The following is a 22,024-nucleotide window of genomic DNA, read 5'->3' on the forward strand; positions in this document are numbered from 1 at the left end:
GCGAATTTTCACGCTGGTTTTGATTTGGGATTCAAAACAGAACCTAAGATGTGCAATTTTTTTATATTGCTCCAAAACACGTATAAGCTGGGTCAAAATCTGTAAGACCCACTTCAGAGTTTGAAAAGAAAAAAAGAAAAAAGGAAAAAACAGACCAAGGCATGAATTCGGAATTTAACATGGCACAGAAGATCCGTCTTATGGAACATGAAAACTAACTTGTGATCTCGCCGAGACACTTCTCAACATCGTCACCTATTACTTTCTATAAAGAGGAGAAAAGAATCGGGTGGGGGAGAGGATGGTGTTTATATGGCACCTGCGTGAATCCTGTCACGGAATTCAAAGGACTCCTTTTTGTGTGTTTTTCTTTGTTCACTTATTACAGAAACTGGCTAGCCTTTCTCGTTGCGGTCACTAAATTCCGTTCCAGTCAAGAACCCGGGCACACGGCGGCGTCGGTCGCGAAGACATTGTGATCCTTACCTACACAGCTTATCCTCGAGCATCTCCATGTACTTCAGAGCACTCTCCTTCACACTCATTTCTGTGAAAACAAAAATCCAAAGTTGATGCAAAGACGGAACAAAACCCAGGAGTGCTCCACTACAAGCCAAACACCAAAGGATCAAAGTCGGACTGGTAGTAAAGATTGCCTCCCTGGTGTGGAAAGCAGGCGAGTTCACGGGGCGAGGCGGGGTGGGGGCTGCCTGGAGGAAGGTGCTGGAAATGCTGTGAGGCCCCCCAGTGCCTCCATCTGGGCACTGTGCTTCCAAAGGAAGCTCCCTGGGTGTTGGGCGTGGACACCGCTTCTCTCTGTGCCTTTCATCTTTCCCAACTGGTAGCCAAGAGCTTGGTGGCAGAGGATGAAAAAAAAGATCCAAGTGGGAAGCAACTCCCATCCTAGGGATGAACCAGAAGCTCACCGGTACAGGAGTAGGGAACTGCAAACCCTTCCACTGAGACCCACATGGAAACGGGATCCTGACAGGACTTGAGTTCAGTTGACTTCAGTGACTCAGTTTCCAAAGCTGGGAGGTCCGTAGCCCCTAGCGATGAACTTGGAGCCTCATAATCACCAAAGGTGGAGGAATCGATGATTTGTGGTGCCCCCGTGGATCAGAGAGGCCCTTCACTCATAAAAACACATTTGGTCTTTTATACGTGAAGAAAATGTTAATTTTTTTCCCCCTCTTAATAGGTTAAAAAAAAAATCAAAATGTTGGGTGCCTGGGTGGCTCAGTCGGTTAAGCATTTGCCTTCGGCTCAGGTCGTGATCCCAGGATTGGCGGGGAGCCTGCTTCTCCCTCTGCCTCTCTCTTTCTATCTCTCTCTCTCTCTCTCTGTCTCACATGAATAAATAAAATCTTTAAAAAAAAAATCAAAATGCTGATTTGACATTGTCACTTTTTTTAAACAGAGGGAATAAGAGGGGGAACTCATGCTGTTTTACTATATAAGTATTTTTATGTTAAAGAGCAAAAGAGAGATTCGGTGCCTTCTGGACAAGTCCTGATAGTCTCTGTTTCCTCCTCTGGAGGAAGAAAACGCCATCCTCTCAAGGTGACCGCCGACTGAGAGAGGACGATGAAGTGCCCAGGAGAGCAGGTGGCATCAGAGCAGTCCCCATCAGAGGGTGGCTGTAATTAGCAATGTTGCTGCCATTTCTACCCTGACCACTATTATCACCACTGTGGAATTTATTAGTGTTTTTATTCCAACCTGTATTCTCAGAGGCAATTCATGCATTGACATTGGGATGTGTGGGGAGCAAAATCCACGCTGTTTGACTCACTGCCCTGAGCCTCTGCCGAGGGGGCTCTCAGGACCCTGTTTTGTCACCATGTACGTGTTAGGGTAAGGGACAGGGCGGTATAGTTGGAACTGGAAAAAGGACCTTGAAATTCCTCATAAAGAAACCAAATATGGATGCAAAAATTAAAACAGAAGTTCTTGTTCATCAGTTCGTAACAGATAAAAACAGAAATGTACCCAGTGAACGCAACTCTTTAAGTGGGTCCCTTAATCTAGTTGACTTGAGTCAACCTCCTTTACAAGTGAAGTTGTGCTAATTTTTTTTTCTCCAAATGTGTGTTTTCAGCACCTACAGTGCATTGGGTACTGCGCTAGCATGGGGAGTAAGGTGTGGGTACATGGCTCCTTGCCACTGAGACCTGTTCCCTGGTTTATCTGGAGCAAGGATTACACATTCAGAATGTCCCAACCGGAAGCACCCTGTTTCATACCCAGAACATACTTTTGTATGCCGCACACCATGATAATCCCTTGGGATAAACCTGTAAACAGAAGCAATAAAGATGCCTGCTTTTGTAAAGCTTCATTCTGGTAGGGACAGGTAGTAACGAATAAACAGAAGAGTCCCATAGAGTACCAGGAGGTTATAAGTGCTACAAAGCAAGAGAAGGGGATCAGAATGGGGCTGCAGAGGGGTCGGGCATCATTGGGAAGGTGACATCTGAGTAAAAGCATGAAGAGGGCCAGGGGGAGCACAGAGCAGCCTTCCTGGGAAGAGCAGGGTGGTTAGAAGGACGAAGCAGGCTAAAGGTCCTAGGGCAGCAGCACACCTGACTACTCCAGCAACATCTGGAGGAGACATTCTCTGGGGAAAGAGATGAGGCAGAGGAAGAGCCCAGCCCCCATCATGCAGGCCACTGTGGCAAACTGTATTTCCAAAACTCGGCCACAGTAATATTCTGGGTCCCACACGCTATTCCAGAACTTGGCCATTCCCCATCAAGCAGTGAATTCTATTTCCTTCCTCTTGAATCTAAACAGGCTATGATATCACAACCAGTAGAGAATGACGGGAAGGATGTTTTTTAATTTCTGAGGCTGGGGTCCAGCTTCTGCCTGGCTATTTCTACTGGGTACCCAGCCTCTGTGTTTGAGGAAGCCCCAGCCACAGGGAGAAACCATGGAGAGATGTTCTGGCCGAAGTCCCAGGTGAAGCTCTCAGCCAACAGACAGATATGGGGGTGAGCAAGCCTTCAGATGGTGTGAACCACAGAGTCCAAGGGGCCCAGACGTCAGGAAACAGAGACAAGCCATCTCGGCTTCTCTGGACCTAAATGCCTGATTCACAGAATGGGCGCACACAACAAACAGCTGTAAGTCATTGGGTTTGGGAATGATTTGTTACATAGCTGTAGTTCCTGGAAAGCCATGCCAGGGTTTTGAGCGCTCCGAGAGAAATGGGAAAACACTGGAGAAAAAAGGCAACAAACTGGGTCACGGTCGCTCTGTTGGACTGGACTCTAGGAAGACACGAGAGACGTAGAGAGAAGCAGGAAGATTAGAGCCATCCTCCAGGACGAGGTAGTGGGGACTGAGACCACGGTGTCACAGGAGTGGGGGATAGGAGGCAGATTTTAGATCTATTTTTATTATTTATTTTTTTAAGATTTTATTTATTTATTTAACAGAGAGAGAGATGACAAGCAGGCAGAGAAACAGGCAGAGAGAGAGGGGGAAGCAGGCTCACCCCTGAGCAGAGAGCCCGATGCAGGGCTCGATCCCAGGACCCTGGGATCATGACCTGAGCTGAAGGCAGAGGCTTAACTCACTGAGCCACCCAGGCGTCCCTAGATTTACTTTAAAGATAGGGACTGCAGGGGTTCCTGACGGATTGAATTCAGGCGTGTGAGAAAGAGACCCAGAAAGAATGACTACATGGGTTTTGCCCTGAGCCACCAGAAAACAGAGTTGCTATCAATGGGGATGAGAAGAATGCATGTGAAACCAGTCTGAAGAGACGAGCAAGCGTTCAGTCTTAGATGGGAATTTGCTAAGATGAGTAGAACTTCAATATTCTCACCAAAAAAAAAAAAAAAAGTCAAACGTGTACGGTGATGGATGTGTGAATTTACCGGATGGACGGGGAGGTAGCTCTTTCACAACGCACTCATGTATCAAATCGTCACGTACCTTACAATTTCATTCATCGATTCTACCTCCAAAAACTGGGAAAAATAAAAGCGGTTGAGAAGCTTCCAAAGTTTTCAAGTTTGAAATCTGACAACCTGGAGTTTATGAGCCGCCCCGGGGGGACGTACAGGACAAAGCTGGGCACGTGGGTCAAGAAGAGGTCTGCGTGCAGAGGGGCACTTGGAAGACGCTGGCGTGTGGCACGAGGAGACACGATGTGTCTCTCAGGGAGTGAGGGTAACGGAAGCAGCCCATGGCGACCGTACGTCCCTACAATTCTATCACGATGGCATCTTTCATCCAAAAGACAAAAATGCACCGCACCTCCCTTGAGGACGAAAACCATATCCGTATGTTTAAAAGTAATCCAGGTAGATTCCATATTAATGATTTTGCTCAGAAATCACTACACACTTGTCTCATCTAAGCATCTGAGGCTCTGGGTAGTGACACGCCTGGCGCCGCACAGGGGCACCCAGGCAGCTTCCCGTGCTTTTCCGCTCGCCTGGAGGCTGCCCTCTGACATGGACACTGCACTGAAATCCCACCTTCCCTAGATCCTGACCCGTCCCCCAGCCAGGCAGCCTGAACTGCCTTTCATGCCTATGAACTAGGTTGACTTACAACCTTCCGGAGAGGCCGGGGCTGTAGACAGGGAGTTTACGTTTTCATCTTCCTAAATAATATGCCCAAGTGGGGACGCTTGAGTGGTTCGGCTGGTGGAGCGTCCAACTCTTGATTTCAGCTCAGGTCACGATCTCGGGGTTAGGAGACCGAGCCCCATGTCGGGCTCCACACTGGGCCTGGAGCCTGCTTAAGATTCTCCGTCTCCCTCTGCCCCCACTAACTTCCCTCTCTCTAGAGAAGGAGATGCACTGGGGAGAGCTCATCTTTTTTTCCTTCCTCATTGTCCCTCTGCTCGTTCCTTTCCTAACCTGACGTTAGAGTGGACACCAAGAGAACGGTAGTGGCATTGAGGCAAGCTTCCAAGAATCGAAAACGTTGCTGCAGAAAGCTGATTACTCCAGGTCGATCGGCCTCCTGACCGGGAAAATGCAGAAACGCCTCCTCTCCTCTCCATTTGCTAAGGGAATCTGACATCCAGAGTCGGGCAATATTCTCAGAATGGAACTCATATAATTAACTTCATGAATCTAATTAAGCAAAAACTGATTGATAATTAAATGCAGTAAATCTGTGAAAACATTAAGGCAAGTGCGAGGTGCAAACACAAATCAAAGTTACAGGAATTTACCCTGGGCCCTACTTCGCGCCAGGCACTATTTAAATCTAAGAGACATGGCTTCGAGGGTCACAGAGAGAGCGGTGGGGCCACCCTCTAACTTTGATGTCTCCTTGGAGCGCCCGGCAACATTTGCCGTAAATTTTCACGATAACCGATAATCCACAAATGGCCCAAGGTACCTGATGAAAAAACACTACCAATTTACCCAGCAATACCCTTTTCAGCACAAACAAGGGAGGTAAAAGAACGTTGAGTTGGAAACAGGGCTGACTAGGTTTTGGTGGATTAGATCCTTTGTTTGTGTCGTAAAAGGACAAAGAAAAAGCAATATTTGTGATGATAATCATACAGGAAATGAGCCACACCCATGCAGAGTTGCAGTGAGATTGAATGAAGCAGCGGCTACTAAGAGATTCAGCCCCAGCGTCTTCTATCGATAAGGGCAGCATCCTGGGGTGATTACGGTACCACCTCAGATTCCACAATGGACGCCAAAGGGACCCCATCAGTCTAGCATTCATCACAGATTTTGTCTAACACTGGCCGTCTTCTTGGAACGTCCCAGTAACATAGTAATTCTAGTAACATAAGGCTTGGCCTCACTTGACGAAAACAAGTCATCGGCTTTCAAGGTTCATTATTCAAGTATCAATTTCAACCCAATTAACTCCCATTAGTAAAATCCTCCCAAAGGAAGATGTGAAAGACAAAGGAGAAAATGCAGAATTCTGAGAAGTTTTCGAACATCTAAAGTATTATTTTTCTACTGCAGGGAATGAAAGAATTTCTGTTTATTTGAGTCATTAAACCATGCATGGGGATGAAGTAGTTAATACTGAGCCAAAAAAGACCCAGGGAAGTCAACAACACAGGAAAGTGAACTTGTGATTTGCTTGTCTTGATATGTGTGATGGACTGGTATTGTCTAAGACCTTGAAAGATGGTGGAATCCATGAAACAATGCACTACACAAGTCAACTTTTTTACCAGAGGACAAGAGGGAAACACCAGCCATGAGTCTCTGCTGATACCACAGTGAACCTGTCACATCGGAAATTCGCTATGAGAAAACCTGATCCCAAGTTAATGATATCAAGGACATTTCCTTGATCCCTTCCTGTGTGTCAGGAACTGTTCTAACCACCTTGTTCTAAATGCTAAACAATGATACTGCCCATGAAGCTGCTCTATGATTATCCTCATTTTGCCCGGATGACACAGAGGGGCGGCAAAGACCAAAGTCACAAAGCCAGTGAGAGATCATCCCAGACCCCATTGTTGTGGAACCCAGGACTTCCATTTTCAATAACCCAGGGCTTCAGGAAATGCACATTGAATAATGCATGTGAAATTTTAGCCACCAACAACATGAAGCTGGAGTTCACAGAGAGAGTAAATTAAAGAGAGACCAAAGACTTCTGTAAAAAGTCAGAGTGGCAAAGAGCATGGACAATTGCAAAGAACAATGCCATTAACAAATGGAAACTCGGGCGCCTGGGTGGCTCAGTGGGTTAAGCCGCTGCCTTCGGCTCAGGTCATGATCTCAGGGTCCTGAGATCGAGTCCCGCATCGGGCTCTCTGCTCAGCAGGGAGCCTGCTTCCTCCTCTCTCTCTCTCCCTCTCTGCCTACTTGTGATCTCTGTCAAATAAATAAAATAAAATCTTAAAAAAAAAAAACAAAAACAAATGGAAACTCGATTGTATGTAAATTGTAGGGGAGAGTGCTGCTAAAATAAATTACCATTGTGTAATATACATGCGTATGTGTGTGTGTGTGTGTGTGTGTGTGTGTGTGTGTGTGTGTGTGTAAAGGGGATAGGGCCAAGGTGATTTCATAGCAGGTCGCACGAGAAGATGATTAATAATTCTCTGAGGCTCATATTCATGTTGGTTCCCTCCCAATAATAAGACACCAGCTTCATGCAGCCTCACAAACAGATTATTACCCGCATGTATACGTTTGTTTATTTACGTCATTTCCTGTTACCACTATGCGTGGTAGTCATTTGAATAGAATCCCAAGCGGAGATCCTGAGTTAAGCTGGAGACAATCTGTGCGGGGATTTAGACAGGCCATTGTCCATTCCCTAGGGTTGGAACCAAAGAAACACACCATCACTCAACTAGCAATGGCTTCGCGTGCCGCTGGCGGGCCATCATTCAGTGTGGCCTTGCTAATTTCTCTCTCTCTTTCCCTCTGACGTCGATAGGAGATTTGCAGAGAGAAGACAAATGGCCAGATACGGATTTGACAGAATTAATAAATGGGACCAGAGAGCAGACTTCTCTTCAGGGGTGCCTGCTTCTCACTCATACATCCATCTCGCGTCTCTTAAACGCCTACCATGTGCCCGATTGCGTGTTGAGCACTGAGGCTGCAGACAGGAGTCAGACGCGGCCCTTAGCCTGGAGAACACCTGGTTTGGGGACAGAAAATGGTCACATAAACGTGTGGTGAATAAAAGCAAGGAGCGGAGTTCCGTGATTGGAACTTAAAGCAGCAGTCTCTTCTGGGACGGTCGCAGAAGAGCCTCTGCCCAGCTTGAGGGGCTTGAAAATGAACTTCCTGAGGAAGTGAACGGAGTAGCTGTCTTAAAGGATTTTCCACACTGGCTAAAGCCCGAGGAGGCATGGGTAATCCAAAACAGCAGTTGCACATAAAGTAAGATTCATGTTTCTGAAAATCGGGCATTTAATGTCATATTATTTTACCCTCTCAGTAATTTCTGAATCATTTTCCCCCCTCAGCTTACATTAAGATTAGTCGATGTGGGCCGGGATCCCACAGCAAAGGAAGGCAAGGTGCCTGCAGGACATGGGCCAGTCCCAAAGCCCCGGATCTGAGCCGTCACAGCCACACCTGGAACTGGACATCCAGGGGTCCTCCTCGGGGGATCTGAGTGAGAATGCTGTGTTGTAATGACCTCACACCAGCAGAGGCACCCAAAGGTCAGAGGGAGGAAAGGCTTTTTCAGAACTGGAGCACCGTCATGACTCCGTCATCCACAAGGAAAGTAAAACTAATTATTCTGAACTATGTTTATGCTTCGCTTGCACTGTTCTGCCCCCAGTGCTGGTGTGCAGCGGCGGCTGTCCCTTGTGGGGCCGCGAGGCTGCCCCGGGGAGCCCCGCCCCACAGCCCTTGAACCCAGAGCGCATCTCAGTGCCTTGTGTCCCATCTTGATCCTCATGTCTGTAGAAGCCACACCTGAGTGGATGGGTAGAGATGGTGGGCAGGTGGGAAGGAAGGAGGAAGGAGGAGGTACACGCCACTAGGTTTAAAAATGTTGCCTCTACAGTGAGAGATTCCAGTCCATAAATGATAAAGCCCGAGTTCCAATTTCCCCTGCTGTGCTCGTCACGAGTTAATTGGGTATCATCTGATACAGTAATTCTCACCTTCCCGGTTCAGACCTGCTCCAACATGCACTCTCCCAGTGCCCTTGACGCACACGGCCTAATCAGCACAATCCCATGACTAGAAGAGAAACCGAGCACGCGTGGTATGGAAAGCAGATGGGGAGAAAAGATAGCTCGGGACGCTAGCAGCCCCAAGCAGCCTCACGCCACAGTCCCAACACATGTGTCCTCGCTAGCCAAATGTTTCCACCAATGGAAAGGCAAGCGCCTCTCCCCAGCTCTCCCGGCAGACAGCAGCCGGCTCAGGTCTACCTTCTTACCTGCCAGTGCGCGTAACTGAAACAGTGGAGGGGCGCCTGGGTGGCTCAGTCGGTTGAGTATCAGACTCTCTTGGTTTTGCCGCAGGTCACGGTCTCAGCTCAGGTCATGGGCTCAAGGTTGTGAGAGCAAGTCCGGCATCAGCTCCCTGCTCAGAGGGAAGTCTACTGTCTCCTACTCTCTCCACCCCTCCCCCTGCTCACGTGTGCTCTCTCTCTCTCTAAAACAAATAAATCTTAAAAATAATAATAATAATAATAATAACTGAAAGAGAGGGGACCTGGAGATCCATTTACATTTTAAAAACTGCTTCAAATATCTACTTACTTACGTTGCCTCATACGGTCCATTCGAGAACACGCACTTCTGTTCTTTACCTCTTGCTCCCTGTTCCCCTCCAACATGGACAGCACATGCAGACACACATGGGTGCACACGGGATTTACTTCTCTTCTTATTGACAGAACAAGGAGTGGAACGTGGGGCTTGGTTTTTAAAATGGAATACTAGTTTGTTACACAATATGTGTTTAAAAAGAAAAAAAAGCCCACATCCACATTGATCTTCGTAAGCGAAGGAAAATGAGCTCACGGGGTGTCAGCGTGATGTACGCATGTGGGCGCCTTATCGCGTTTACAGTAACTCCCTAAATCCTTTTTGAGGATACGGAGGCTGAGGTTGAGGGGAGATCCAGTTCAGTTTTACGACAAAGTCGATGTGTTCTCAAATACATAATCCTGCTGCGCAATTATCATGAAACGTAACTGATGGATTCCACTCAAGGCGCGGAGCGTTTCACAGAAGGAAGGGAGTCCCTTTTCCCTTAACTGTTAAAGGTTTGAAACTGACATCTCTCGGTTGGACACAGAGCACCCGAGGTCTGGTCTGAGTTCTTGCCCTTGGAAGAGAGATCCTGGAATGCTGGCAGGACAGCTCTGAATGTCCCCTGGGGCAAGGAAGGGGAACCGTCTGAAGGTCGTCAGATCCCCAGCTCTCCACGTTGGATGTCCCCTCAGCGCTGTCTGAGGAAGCAACAAAGCAGGCAGCCCGGTTCTGGCCTGCTGCCTGCACCTAGCAGACTTCGGCAGGGTCGTGCTGGGGATACAGAGGGGAAGATTTTAACATCACCAGCTACTCTGCTTCTCAGTCCTACAGGAGAGCGACCCCTGTCCACCACCTCCAGCAGAGGGACTCTCTGCCCAACACCCTTTCCTTTGGAGGTGCTAATCACCCTCCTCCCAGCCCCTGGCTAGCACAGCCTAGCACTTCCTCTTGGCTGAGACTTTTCCCGGATGGAGGAGACAGTCATATAAGCCAGTTGGCTCCTCGCTCCAGAGTTTTCAAACACGCACGAACTGAAGGGGACCTTCCCTCTCCAGTGCCAGCGCTGAAAAATGGCTGGGAGCCGCCTGCAGCCACAGTTTGGTCCCCATGTGAGGGCAAAGCTGAGATGGGTTGACAGAGAAGAGGCGGCTTCCAAGCCCCTGGGCCCAGCATCCTGCTGCCCTCCCACCCCCACTCCCACCTCCACGGTGGTGATTTGAGCCAATACAGCGCCTCTTCTGACTCCTGACACTCTTGCCTCTGCTCTGATGTTTCCTCTGCCTGGAATAGCCTCCCGAAATGTTCTCTGCCCTCCTACCCACTAAGATACTGAGGGGCTACAAGACCCTGCTTTCTTGCCATAGGTCCCCTCTTCCCATGGTGCTCTCACCTCTTCTGGGCGTCTGCAGACCCTTCAGACCTTCCTATAGCCATCAAGTTCATAGCCATCAAGTTCATGTAGGACATGGCTGATCCTCTCTGCTCAACCCTTAGTGCCTAGCGCAATCCTGGGCTCGGGGAAGGTGCCCAGTACGTCCTGTGACACCAGCTCTAGGCCAGGTCCTGTGCCAGCCACCAGGGAAGCTTCAATGAAGACCACATGGTTTCCCTTCCCAAGTGACCGACACCCCGATAAGGAGATGGAAATCAGAACGGAAGATCAGGGTGCCAAGTGCCTGCAGTCATCAAAGAATAACTCGCAGGAGGGTGCAGGAGAGACACAAATGCAACCCAGGCTGAGGGGAGAGGCACGGCTGTGGGGGCTCCCTGGAGAAGAGGACCTGTGAACCGAGAAGGGAATGAATACGCGGACATGCTTCAGCTTCTATTACAAACAGAACAAAGCACACGGAAGACGAGAGGGGGAGGTACAGCGGGCAGTGAAATAAAGACAGAAGGTTGAAAACTCCCACCCTTAGATGCCAAGTCCTCAACCAGGCGTCCTGCAACACAGAGGCGTCAACCTCCTGCTCAGCCATGCTCCTCAAGCTAGTTGGTGGGCGCTCGAACAGCACCAATCCCCGATGAAGCTCACAGACTATCCCGACCTCTTACAGGCTATGACAATGTCCAAAAGTGAACTGGCCTTTTTATCCCCCCCCCCCAAATAAAATTCATTTAACAGCCACCTCCAAACAAAGGGCATGCCTTTACCAAGTAGGAGACATGACTTCCCTCCAAGGCAGGAGACATGATCTCCCTCTGAGGCAGGAGATATGACCTCTCTCTGAGGTAGTAGACATGATTTCCCTCTGAGGCAGGAGACATGACCTCCCTCCAAGGCAGTAGACATGATTTCCCTCCAAGGCAGGAGACATGACCTCCCTCCAAGGCAGTAGACATTATTTCCCTCCAAGGCAGGCGACATGATCTCCCTCCGAGGCAGTAGACATGACTTCTCTCCGAGGCAGGAGAACCACACACTCAGCCCAGAAGACGCAGCTCACAACATCCCCAGCCTCCCCCGCACCGTGCACTGAAAGGAGCAAGTAGATGCCGGCATAGCAATAAGACGCCCCCAAGAAGACAAAATACCTGTGAATGGAAGATCTACGATCCTACCTAGAGTTGTTTCATTGATGTATTCTCTCAAGCCTTGTACAGAAGCGGGGGGAAAGGCCAGAGGAGTCACACCGAGGCACCTACTCAGATGGGAACAATTTTCCATTTGGGGACAATTTCACAAATGCATGAGTGCAGCCGGCTATGAGGTTCCTGCCTCCTACTGACAACCCCCCAACAAACGCACGCAAGTACACATGCATGCAGTGCCCACATCTGGGCCCTCGCTGTCACCCCAACATGGCCCCATGACCAGGCCACACAGGACCAGGTACCTGTTGCCTGTGGACCAAGTCCTCAAGAGGCCCAATGTAAACCAGTGTGCCTCCCTCTCCTTCCACACACGGCCCACGCAGGCACGGGTCACCGAGCCAGGATGTTGAAAAAATGAACAGAGAAAAAATTATGAATAGTTTGCAAACCAGCTACCTCAGGACAAACATGCTCCAGGCGGGACAAACCACACAATATACAATTTGAATGATGCAAGCCTCAGTGCTAAGTGGTGGACAGAGGTTGGACATGCCAGCTAGGGGGTCCATAGGCTTGTATGTGGGGCACTTACAATGAGAGATGACGGAGATGGCAAAGAAGGGAGGTCGCCCTTGAGGGGGGCTAGGGCCATAGCCAACTGCTCTGCAGAAGATCCTGGCACAGATTCCAAGGGATCCAAGAATTCTCAATCCGAACCTAGTCTCCAACCATTAAGAAGTTAAATTGGTCAAGTGTATGAATCATGTTTTTACTTTCTATTTTATTTTTTCTGTTTGTGGCTACTTATGTATTTAATTGATTTATTAATTAATTTTTTTAATGAAAGTACAGTTGACATGCACTGTTATATAAGTTTCGGGTAGGGGCGCCTGGGTGGCTCAATGGGTTAAGCCTCCGCCTTCGGCTCAGGTCATAATCCCAGTGTCCTGGAATCGAGCCCCGCATCGGGCTTTCTGCTCAGCAAGGAGCCTGCTTCCCCCTCTCTCTCTGCCTGCCTCTCTGCCTACTTGTGCTCTCTCTCTCTGTGTCCAAAAAAAAAAAAAAAAAAAAAAAAAAAAAAAAAAAAAAAAATCTTTAATATAAGTTTCAGGTATACAGCACAGTGGTTCAACAATTCTGTACGTTATAACCCTTGCTGGTCCTAGGACTGACTGCCCCTCCCAGGGCTAGCCAGTTCCTAGAGATAGTCAACACCTTGCCTGAGAGTAAGACTTTCCTATGAAAACCAACCGACCCAGAGCCCACCTCCTTCACCCTTACCCTTCTCACCCAGGTACCAGACAACTAGAGGCAGCCTATGCCCCAGAACCCTGAAATTATTCAAACCAGCCAGTTCTCAGCCTGCACACCTGCCACACCTCTTCCCGCTCCCTTGCCCACATTTCCTGCTTGATCCCTCTGCCTCCGGACAGCCCGGCACTTTCCTGCGTGGCCCCCAAGCCCGGGACCTGTGAGCTACCAACTCTTTCCAAGGACAGGCGTCTCCTGCTCTGTTGGCCTTACCATGCCTGAAAAATAATAAAACCTATACTTGAACACCTCAACTTTGGACAACAGAACCTGCTACATTCAGCCATCGACCAGCTAGATTTATGACTCTTAATATTCAGACACATGGTATCTATGCCTCGTGGTGTACCTCTGCCCCAGCCCCATGGGTATTAGAGACGTGCCTGCTCTCACCAACACGTGCCGCTAATTCTATAACAGACAAGGGAAAAGAAAGAGACAAGCCTTATCAGCAATGAACACGGCATTATGAAAGAGCTGAATTCCAGCCTTATCAAAGCAGCCACCAGGGAACAGAATCCTTGCTCTTCCACAGCCCAGGCAGCCGTGTGCAGTAGGAGGCTCCCGGGGCAGCCGTGCCAGGAGAGGCATCACAGATGCAGGCCAGGCAGGGTGCTCATCACGGGGGTGGTAGGGCCAAGAGCGCCCACCCCGGCTGCCCTTCTAGGGGTCCGCCGTGATGCCCTGAACAGAGGTCTGGCCCACCTGGCCACTGTATTTTTCTACTTCCGCTTCGCAGAGGAGACTGGCTGCAGAACTCAGTGGAAACCCTTAGGACCGTCATCGCCGACCCCGCAGCTGGGCCCTCGCCCAGGGAAGGGGCCTGCGAATCCCAACCTCTCCACAGCCGCCCTCTCCCAGAGAAAGGCCAGAGAACCTTGCTTAACACCCTGTGTTGGCTTCCCTTCACCCTTGGAACCAAATTGAAACCTCTCCACGAGTCCTGCAGGTGTGACAGGGTCGGTCCCCCATCTCCCCATCCACACCTCACCCCTGGCACTCTGGCCTGGCCTCGTCCCCTCCACACCAGGCTCTTTGCCCCCCCTCCGCCTGGAGCCCCTGCCCTGCTCCCCGGGCTAGAGGGCAGCACTCTGGTCCTTCATCCCCAGCTTCCATGCTAACCCTTAAAGGGCGCCTCCCGCCCCGATTATTTTCTCTCTGATCCTTGATTGCTGCCTTCACAGGCCTTACAACATCTGGTGCTTATTTTATTTATGGGTTCATTTCCCTGGTGGTGGTGGTGGTGGTGGTAGTAGTGGTGGTGGTTTTTTCTGTTTTTATTTTTCTGTCCCGCCCACAAGTTTCAGGAGAATGCCCTCGCCCCACCTCGCCCTGCGGGGGTTCTCTATGCATCTGTTAGATTACCTGTTAGCTCTGTTACAACGTGCGTCTGATTTCACATACTGGGCGCTGCTGCTGAGTCTCACTGTGGCTTCATAAAGCAGAGAATGGCACACGGGAAACATCCCGACCATGGGCAGGGGCAGTGAGCATTCTGGCATCCCTGGGGAAGGGGAAGGCCAGCATGTGGTAGGAGCATGCGGTAGGAGGCATAAGGGGTTGCTGGTGCCTTATAGGTTCAAGTTCAGTGGGAACGCTCAGCGCCAGCCCCCCAAGGCATCTCCAACTCCCACCCTAGGAGAGCAGAGCAGCTTGATATAGGAAAACGTGAGAGCAGGTTGTGTGCCAACTCTGGATGTGAGAATGGGGATTTGGGACTATTGGTGAAGGGCGCACCTAAGCTCACCTGTTGTCGTGGGTGCCTAGGAGAGCGCAGGGTATGTAAGTCAGGAGGTCTGTGCCCACTGCTGATGCCAGCATCTTGATCAGCTCCCACCTGCTGTCTGCTGTGGGCATGGCGGAGACAGGGGAATGTGTTGGCTGGGAAGCAGAAGCAAGAATGCTGGAACTCCCCACTGTGACTCACAGCGCAAGCTGGCCCTCGCTGCAGTTGGGAACGTAGTGCGGCAAACGCTGCGGCGGAATCCCATTTTCTGTCTTTGACTTTGGAAATTGTATTTGGGGTAATGCTAATGTGGAAACTGAGTGTATTAAAACAAAGTACAATAATAACATGGGGCATTTCTAACAGCTTACAACAGACCCCTCCCCCCCGCCCTCCCCCCTCCCCCTCCCGCCCACCTTCCCTCCCTTCTTCCCCCTCAAACACACCCTAAAGAGCACAAGATCCATGAGAATTTAAAAATAGCCTAACATGGGTTTCAAGTAGAGTAAACTAAATGAGTCCAATTTTCCATGCCTTTCATTTTAAATTATGCACTAAGTGTCTAGAAGCATGAGATGCCAGTGAGGAGGATGGGACATTCAAAATCTAATTTTCAAACATTGGGTCCTAAGGCCGAACAGGGAAAATGCATTTACACATATAATTGTGCCTGCAAATCAATACCGGCAGAACGAGTGCCCCTTTGGCTGCTGAGATCGCCTGGCTTGGGTTCATCAAGCCCCAGGAAGCCAAGTCACCGGTTTGCCGGGGACGCCCCGAGCCCCTGCTAGGTACCAGCTGGTGCGTGCCAGGTGCTGAAGGAGATCACGTGCTCCACCCAGGGGCCTCAAGACCTTTGTGAACCAGCGAGGGAGTGACAAGGGTAAAGAGGTCTTTGCCGCACATCAGGGGAGGGAAGGAGAGAGGTCATGATGGCATAAGCTAGCGAGCACGGGCACTTCCCAGGGTGGAGATGGGTGGAGGTCAGGGAGGTGTCCTGCGACGGAGCCGCTCAGCTGAAATCCAAGCACAGTACAAGGACCAAAGCAGGCAGCATGGCAGAGCGACCAAGGGGGAGGACCCATGGGGCCGGCCAGCTCGGAAGTCAAGGGAGAAAGGGCGCATTGGGGAACGAGTTCAGGTGGCTGAAGATGAATGCATGAGGAAGGAGGAAGAGGGTAAGGCACGTGGGTAGAAAGGAGGGCAGAGGGAGGAAGCCGAGGCACGTCAGGAAGGGCCTCCTCTGTCCCTGTGGGAATATGGGCTTCGTCCTACCAAGGGGGGCCATTCCGGGTTCTACAGAAGAGCTTGACGGGGCAGGTTCCTTGTCCGTGAACACAATGTGACTACACTGCAGAGTGGGTCGTAGGGGAGAGGACTACACGTAGGAGGGTCTCCTGAACGCTACGGCGGTAATGCAAGGGGACTGGACTCAGGATGCGTTCATGGGTTGGACAGAGGGGGCTGATCCAAAGGACAGTAGGGAAATAAGATGAGCAGGAATTAACTTCAGGTTGAATTCATTCATTCATTCTCTCAGCAACTACATATGGCCAACTTCCATGGGCTGGGTGCTTGCTAGTCTAGAAGCCAGAAATACCACAGTGGAAACAAGAGGGTTTAATAAGTGGGTATTTGTACAACTGCTCAGAGAGGTGCTTGATATTTGGGAACCACAGGGTTACTGCTTTCGACAGAATGACTACAATAAAACAGACACGGAGCCTACATTCCAAGTGGAGAGAAAGAGAAGCAAAGAAGTGAGTATAATACACCAGATGTTGATAAGTACACAAAACAATGTGGGGGGCACCTGGGGATCGCAGTTGGCAAGAAGTCCGACTCTTGGTTTCAGCTCAGGTTGTGATCTTGGGGTCATGAGATAAAGCCCCATGTTGGGCTCTACACTCAACATGCAGTCGGCTTAGGATTCTCTCCCTCCGGATCCCTCTGCCCCCCCCCCCCCACACACACACTTTTTTCTCTCTGTTGCTCAAATAAATAATCTTTCTTTAAAAAATTACTTATTTGACAGAGAAAGAGCACAAGTAGGGGGAGCAGCAGGTAGAAGGAGAGGAAGAAGGCAGCTCCCTGCTAAGCGGGAAGCCCAATGTGGGGCTCGATCCCAGGACTCTGGGATCATGAACTGAGCTGAAGGCAGAGGCTTAACCACTGAGCCACCCAGGAGTCCATAAATAAATCTTTAAAAAAAAAAAAAAAAAAAAAAAGACAGTGTGTGTATTGGGGGAGGGCTGCCATCTTAAACAGGGTGATCAGGGGAGCCGTCCTTCAGACTGTTCAACAAGGACCGGATGGAGGTGAAACCACACAAGCAGCAAAACAGAAAGAATCCAGCCTAATGTCAGGTCTCCGGGTTTGTGGATTGGCAATGGAGAAGCCCAGAGAACAAAAAAAAAAAGATTTGAGGGGGAAGAAAATGAGTTCACTTTCTAACAGGTAGGGTTGGGCATGTCTTTAAGATAGCCAAGTAGAGTTGCCCCACAGAAGGCGGTCCTGTGGGGAAGGAATTCAGCAAGGGGGGGAACAGAGATCTGCTGTCCTTTACCCGCTGAATGAAAGCTGGGAGAGTAGATGTGACCATTCAGGGCGGATGTGTTCCTCTCCTACGGCCGCTGCAACAAATTGCTACAAAGTTAGCAGCTGAAAGCAACACAGAGGTATTACTTCACAGTTCTGCAGCCAGAAAGTCTAGCACAGACAGCAGGGATGGCTGGTTCCCTGCTTAGAGCCTCACAGGATGAAATCCAGGTTGGCAGCAGAAGCCAGATCCGTGGGACTCAGGTCCCCACCTCCTTGCTGGCTGTCAGCTAGGTGCGATTCTCAGCTCCCAGAGGTTGCCCACCTTCCCCAGCGGCTGCCTGCCCCCATCCTCAAGGCCAGCGGTCACTCTGCTTTTCAAAGCTCTTGTGATTAGCTTGGGCCCTCATTTTTAATCCAGGATGTTCTCCCCATCTCAAGATCTTTAACCTTGCTCACATCCACACAGCCCCTTTGGCCAGGAACATCACATACTCACCGGTTCTGGGGATTAAGGCGTGAACATGTTGAAGGTCATTACTCTTCCAACATACTAGCCATGGAGCATGGAAAGAAAAGGTGGCCGGAGACAGAATTCCAAGGAATAAAACCTTGGGAAGATGGGCAGGGAAGGAGGAGCTGGCAAAGGTAAGAGTGGGAGAAGAAGCAGGACCTACGAAGGGCCAGGTCTATAGAAGCAAATGAAAAGTACAACGTTTCCGAAGCAGTCAGCAGGAGTAGACGCTACCAAAAGGGCTGGAAAAGATCTGTGGGTTTGGCAATGAAAGGGTTATTGATGATCTACAACTGCCTACACACACACACACACACACACACACACACACACACACACACAATCTCACAAACCACAGCCGGGACATCCCAGGACCTGGCCTGCAGAGCTGCACGGAGGGGACAAGGTTTCCATGTTGTCCCACTGGCTGGGTGCCAGCACCTCATCCGTCAAACAGACACATGCCTGGTTCAGAAATAGCCATCCTGACTTCAATCCCACATGCACATTCTCCCTCCCGTGGAACAAAATGAGAGCTCCCTGGCCAGCAAAGACTGGAGCCCCCTCCTCATCCATCTGCAGAGACCAATCCCCTGACATGCAGAAGACGCTAAATGCCGACGGAAAAATCTATTCTCCAATCCCCACAGTGTCCTGGTATTTGTTTTAAGTATTTAAAAGGCATTAGGCTTGACACGAAAATGGTTAATAAGTTAATGTCCTAGATATTTAGGAGGAGGTAGGTATAAACTTATTGGCTTCAAATGATCCCAGGGAAACCATTTCTTCTGACAAGATCATAAAATGCACTTTCCTGGTGAGTCATACATAACTGACTCACGTCTATAATAAAATGGGGATGTGGGTTTAATGGAAGGCAGAACCTGCTAGACTGTGGATTTAAGGGTAATTTTTTTCTCACATGGCCGGACAGTGGAGGGAGAGATCCTGGTACCTTCTTCCTGTCATCGGCCTCAGAGATAAGCGAGCTGCCTCTCCTTATCACAGGCCACGTTATACATACGGGAGCTGGACGGTGACCCCCTGACCAAATGGAAAAGAAAAGAATGGGGAGGCTAAGCTTCATGTTTGATTTTACGGATAACCTCAGGAAGGCCCTGTTTCCACCTCAGAATCCCCTTAGGTCTTTTCCAGGGAGTTACTAGTGTTCAGGGATTGTGAAAATAAGTTCGTTTTGTTTAAATATCAGAAGATAATGTGGCTGGAACTCCTGTCTGTGGATAGGTGCGGGCGTCCAGAGCCATGAAGACAAGTGGCCTCGGTTCCTGGTACAGACGCAGCTGCCAGATCTTTTGAGACAGGTTTGGTCAGGCCTGGGGGAGGGGGGGTTCTCAACTGTACCACTGGCCCTGTGCAAGTCTTAGAGTCCCCTGCCTCCCACCAGTGAAAACAGGAGAAAAGTCCCCGAAAATGAAAAACGCACTGCTGTCATCTCACCGCTGTCCACGGCACAGTGGCAGGGAGGACGGAGGGACAGACAGATCCCACAGAGCCACATTTGGCCCCGTGGGGCCCAGAAACGAGTCACCGGACTCCTGGACAGAGCGAACAGCTCGCCCTGCAGCGGCGTCCCCACCTCCACTCCCTGTCAGCTGGAGAAGGGGCAACAGCCGAAGTGTCCACGGGGGGTGGGGGTGGGGAGGCAGCTAGTGTGTATGAGGGAGTGGAGCTGAGGGGGCAGGGCTGAGAGCCCGAGGGGACAGTCGCAGCTGCCATACATGCAGCTAGGGGTGCTCTCTATTTATCCAATACTGGAAAATAGACTTCTAATTATGAATTATATTGTTACTATATATCATTCCACTAAGTGTTGTATTGTACACTCATACACACTCAAATTAGTGAAAAGATCCATTTATATACACACACATATGAGATACATATATATATATATATTGCATTTTATGTATTGTATTTTATGTATTTATGTATTTTATGTATTGTATACTGCATTTTATGGGTTATGTAGGAGCTATGCAAGAGAAATTTTAAATACGCTTAAATTTTCACCTTAACTTTACCTCTGGAAGCCAACCCCTATAAAGGTAAAAGTCCCTCTACTTCCTGACTGGCTCTCTACGGCTGCCTGTTTAACACCGGGATTGCACAGGGGTGCAAGTTGTCTGAAGGGTGTTTTCATGACTTTCCTCAATACAGGCGTCATACTCACTCCGTTCTCTGAAACCCGCTGCCGCGGAACGATGCTATATTGCGTGTGAAGAACAATGTGTGCATTTCGAGACATTCCCAACCTTCATCGAAACGTTCCTGCTTTAGAAAATTCAGAATCTGAATTTTGAGAACCACTTTAATAAAATAGAGTGTTTCCCCCTCCCTTTTGTGGATTTATTTCTTTTGTGTTCATGAGGTTGTTAAAAAAAAAAATCTATGTTAAAAAGGGTGGGGGCACCCAGCATTGTTCCCAAGTGGCGTGGCTTCCCCTGGTTGACGCCACTTGCACACTAAACCCTCAGGATAAGCCACAGTCCCCTGAGGCTCGGCTCAGCACTCCCTATAAAGCCCAGGGAACAGACCGGATCACCCTGCTTTATTAAGATGTCCCGAACCCTCTTTAACACAATCCTTCCTTGTCCCGTTTTGGCAAGAGCTCCCTCTGAATGTGAGCACACGAGGGCTGTGTCATTTATCTCTCTGGCTCAGAGCCAAGCACAAGTTAATCCCTGCAGGCTGTTCAAACGAGAGCAGGAAACTCCAAGATAAACCCCTTCCTCTGGTTTCACCAAACCTCTCTCTAAACCAGCTCCCGTGAAAGCAGTACATCTCGCAGTAACCACTGCGCCTCATACAGAGCAGGTGCGGGGACCCCCTTCACTGCCAGGAAGGAGATCACCTGTTCAGAGGTGGAAGTCAAGCCTCAATCGTGAAACTGAAGAGTTTCTATCTGATCAAAATAAGGGACTGCATATCTTCTGTAATTTCATCAGGCAGGTCATTTATCTAATGATTGATTCAGCAGCTTTTCATCCAATTGGCTAATAATACATAAAACGCACCTTTTCCAGCTGAAAGCAGTGTACATATAAGAAAAATCAACACTAAAAAAATTTTGACTTCTACGTTTAATATTTGTATGGGGATTTGTGTTCCTTAAGAAAAAAACAATTCCTTAATCTTGCATCTATCTGTGTATGCGGTGCCCACGAAAACTCAGCACAGACATGCTAAGCGCCCCGGTGCCCGACTGCAAAGCCCTGTCTCCACTAGCAGAGCCTGCAGGAGATGGGCATATGCTGAAAACCACTCCCAGGAAACATAATCTAGCCGAGTGGCTACATTGCCACCACGTTTTTAAAGTAGTTTAGTTTACTCTTGAAGCAAGCAAGGGAGAAGTAAAGGCTGGACCAAGGACAGGAAGAAGATGGAGAGAGAAATGGTGCCCCAGGGCAGAGAGTGTGCCTGATGCTGCTGCGTGGCCCTCACAGCCGCTGTTCTACACAGCGGTTCCTCCTTTCTCTCTCCGTCTCCCATTTGCTTTGCGGTCTCTTGCCTCCATCTTTCCTTCCAGAAGCACCGTGGGATGAACTTCAGCCATGCTGAAGGTTGACAGGACAGGTTGATTGTGGCTGCCCTGCCTTCTGCCTCTTTGTCCAGCGTCATTTCCAACCACTGGAGCTTTGTAGGGTCTGGGCTGTGGAACCTCAGGAGGGATGTGGGTTGGCTCTTCCAAATGGTGCACGTCCCATAGGACGTTCCCGGCAGCCCGCACTCACTCAGATTTCAAGAGAGTGGGAGGCCAGGAGGCTGGCTGCTGAGGGAACTGCTGGATTTTGTCCCCAGCTTTTGGGCTATAACTATATCCCTGCTTAATTTATGATACCAAGTCTCCTCCACTGTCTTAGTCTCTTTGGGCCACTGTAACAAAAATACCATAGTTAGGACAGTTCATAAACAACAGAAATTTGTTTCTCACAGTTCTGGAGGCTGGGAAGTCTAAGAGCAAGGTGTGATCAGGTTCAGTGGCTGGTGAATGTCTGCTTCCTGGTCTTTTCACTGTGTCCTTACATGGTGGAAGGGGCAAGAGATTTCCCTGGGGTCTCTTCTAGAAAGTCACTAATACCATTCATGACGGCTTCACACTCATGGTCTAATCATCTTCCAACAAACACCATCACATCAAGCATTAGGACTGAACATATGAATTCTGGAGGGACGCAAACATTTATCC

The 22,024-nt window shown here is 49.5% G+C and overlaps 1 protein-coding gene across 3 annotated transcripts in view; it reads right to left on the bottom strand.

Moving 5' to 3' along the window:
* Window positions 1-22,024, bottom strand: part of DISC1 (DISC1 scaffold protein) — a 367,278-nt gene that overhangs the window by 80,784 nt on the left and 264,470 nt on the right. For all 3 annotated transcript variants that reach the window (XR_009352717.1, XM_059170453.1, XM_059170454.1), the window contains one exon: window positions 487-547. Coding sequence is in view for 2 of the 3 variants with exons in the window: in XM_059170453.1 (XP_059026436.1) it covers window positions 487-547 (61 nt within the window). In the remaining variant the exon portion in view is untranslated. The remainder of the gene's footprint in view (window positions 1-486; window positions 548-22,024) is intronic.

The sequence above is a fragment of the Mustela lutreola genome, chromosome 4 (assembly GCF_030435805.1).
Source record: "Mustela lutreola isolate mMusLut2 chromosome 4, mMusLut2.pri, whole genome shotgun sequence".
Taxonomy (NCBI): domain Eukaryota; kingdom Metazoa; phylum Chordata; class Mammalia; order Carnivora; family Mustelidae; genus Mustela; species Mustela lutreola.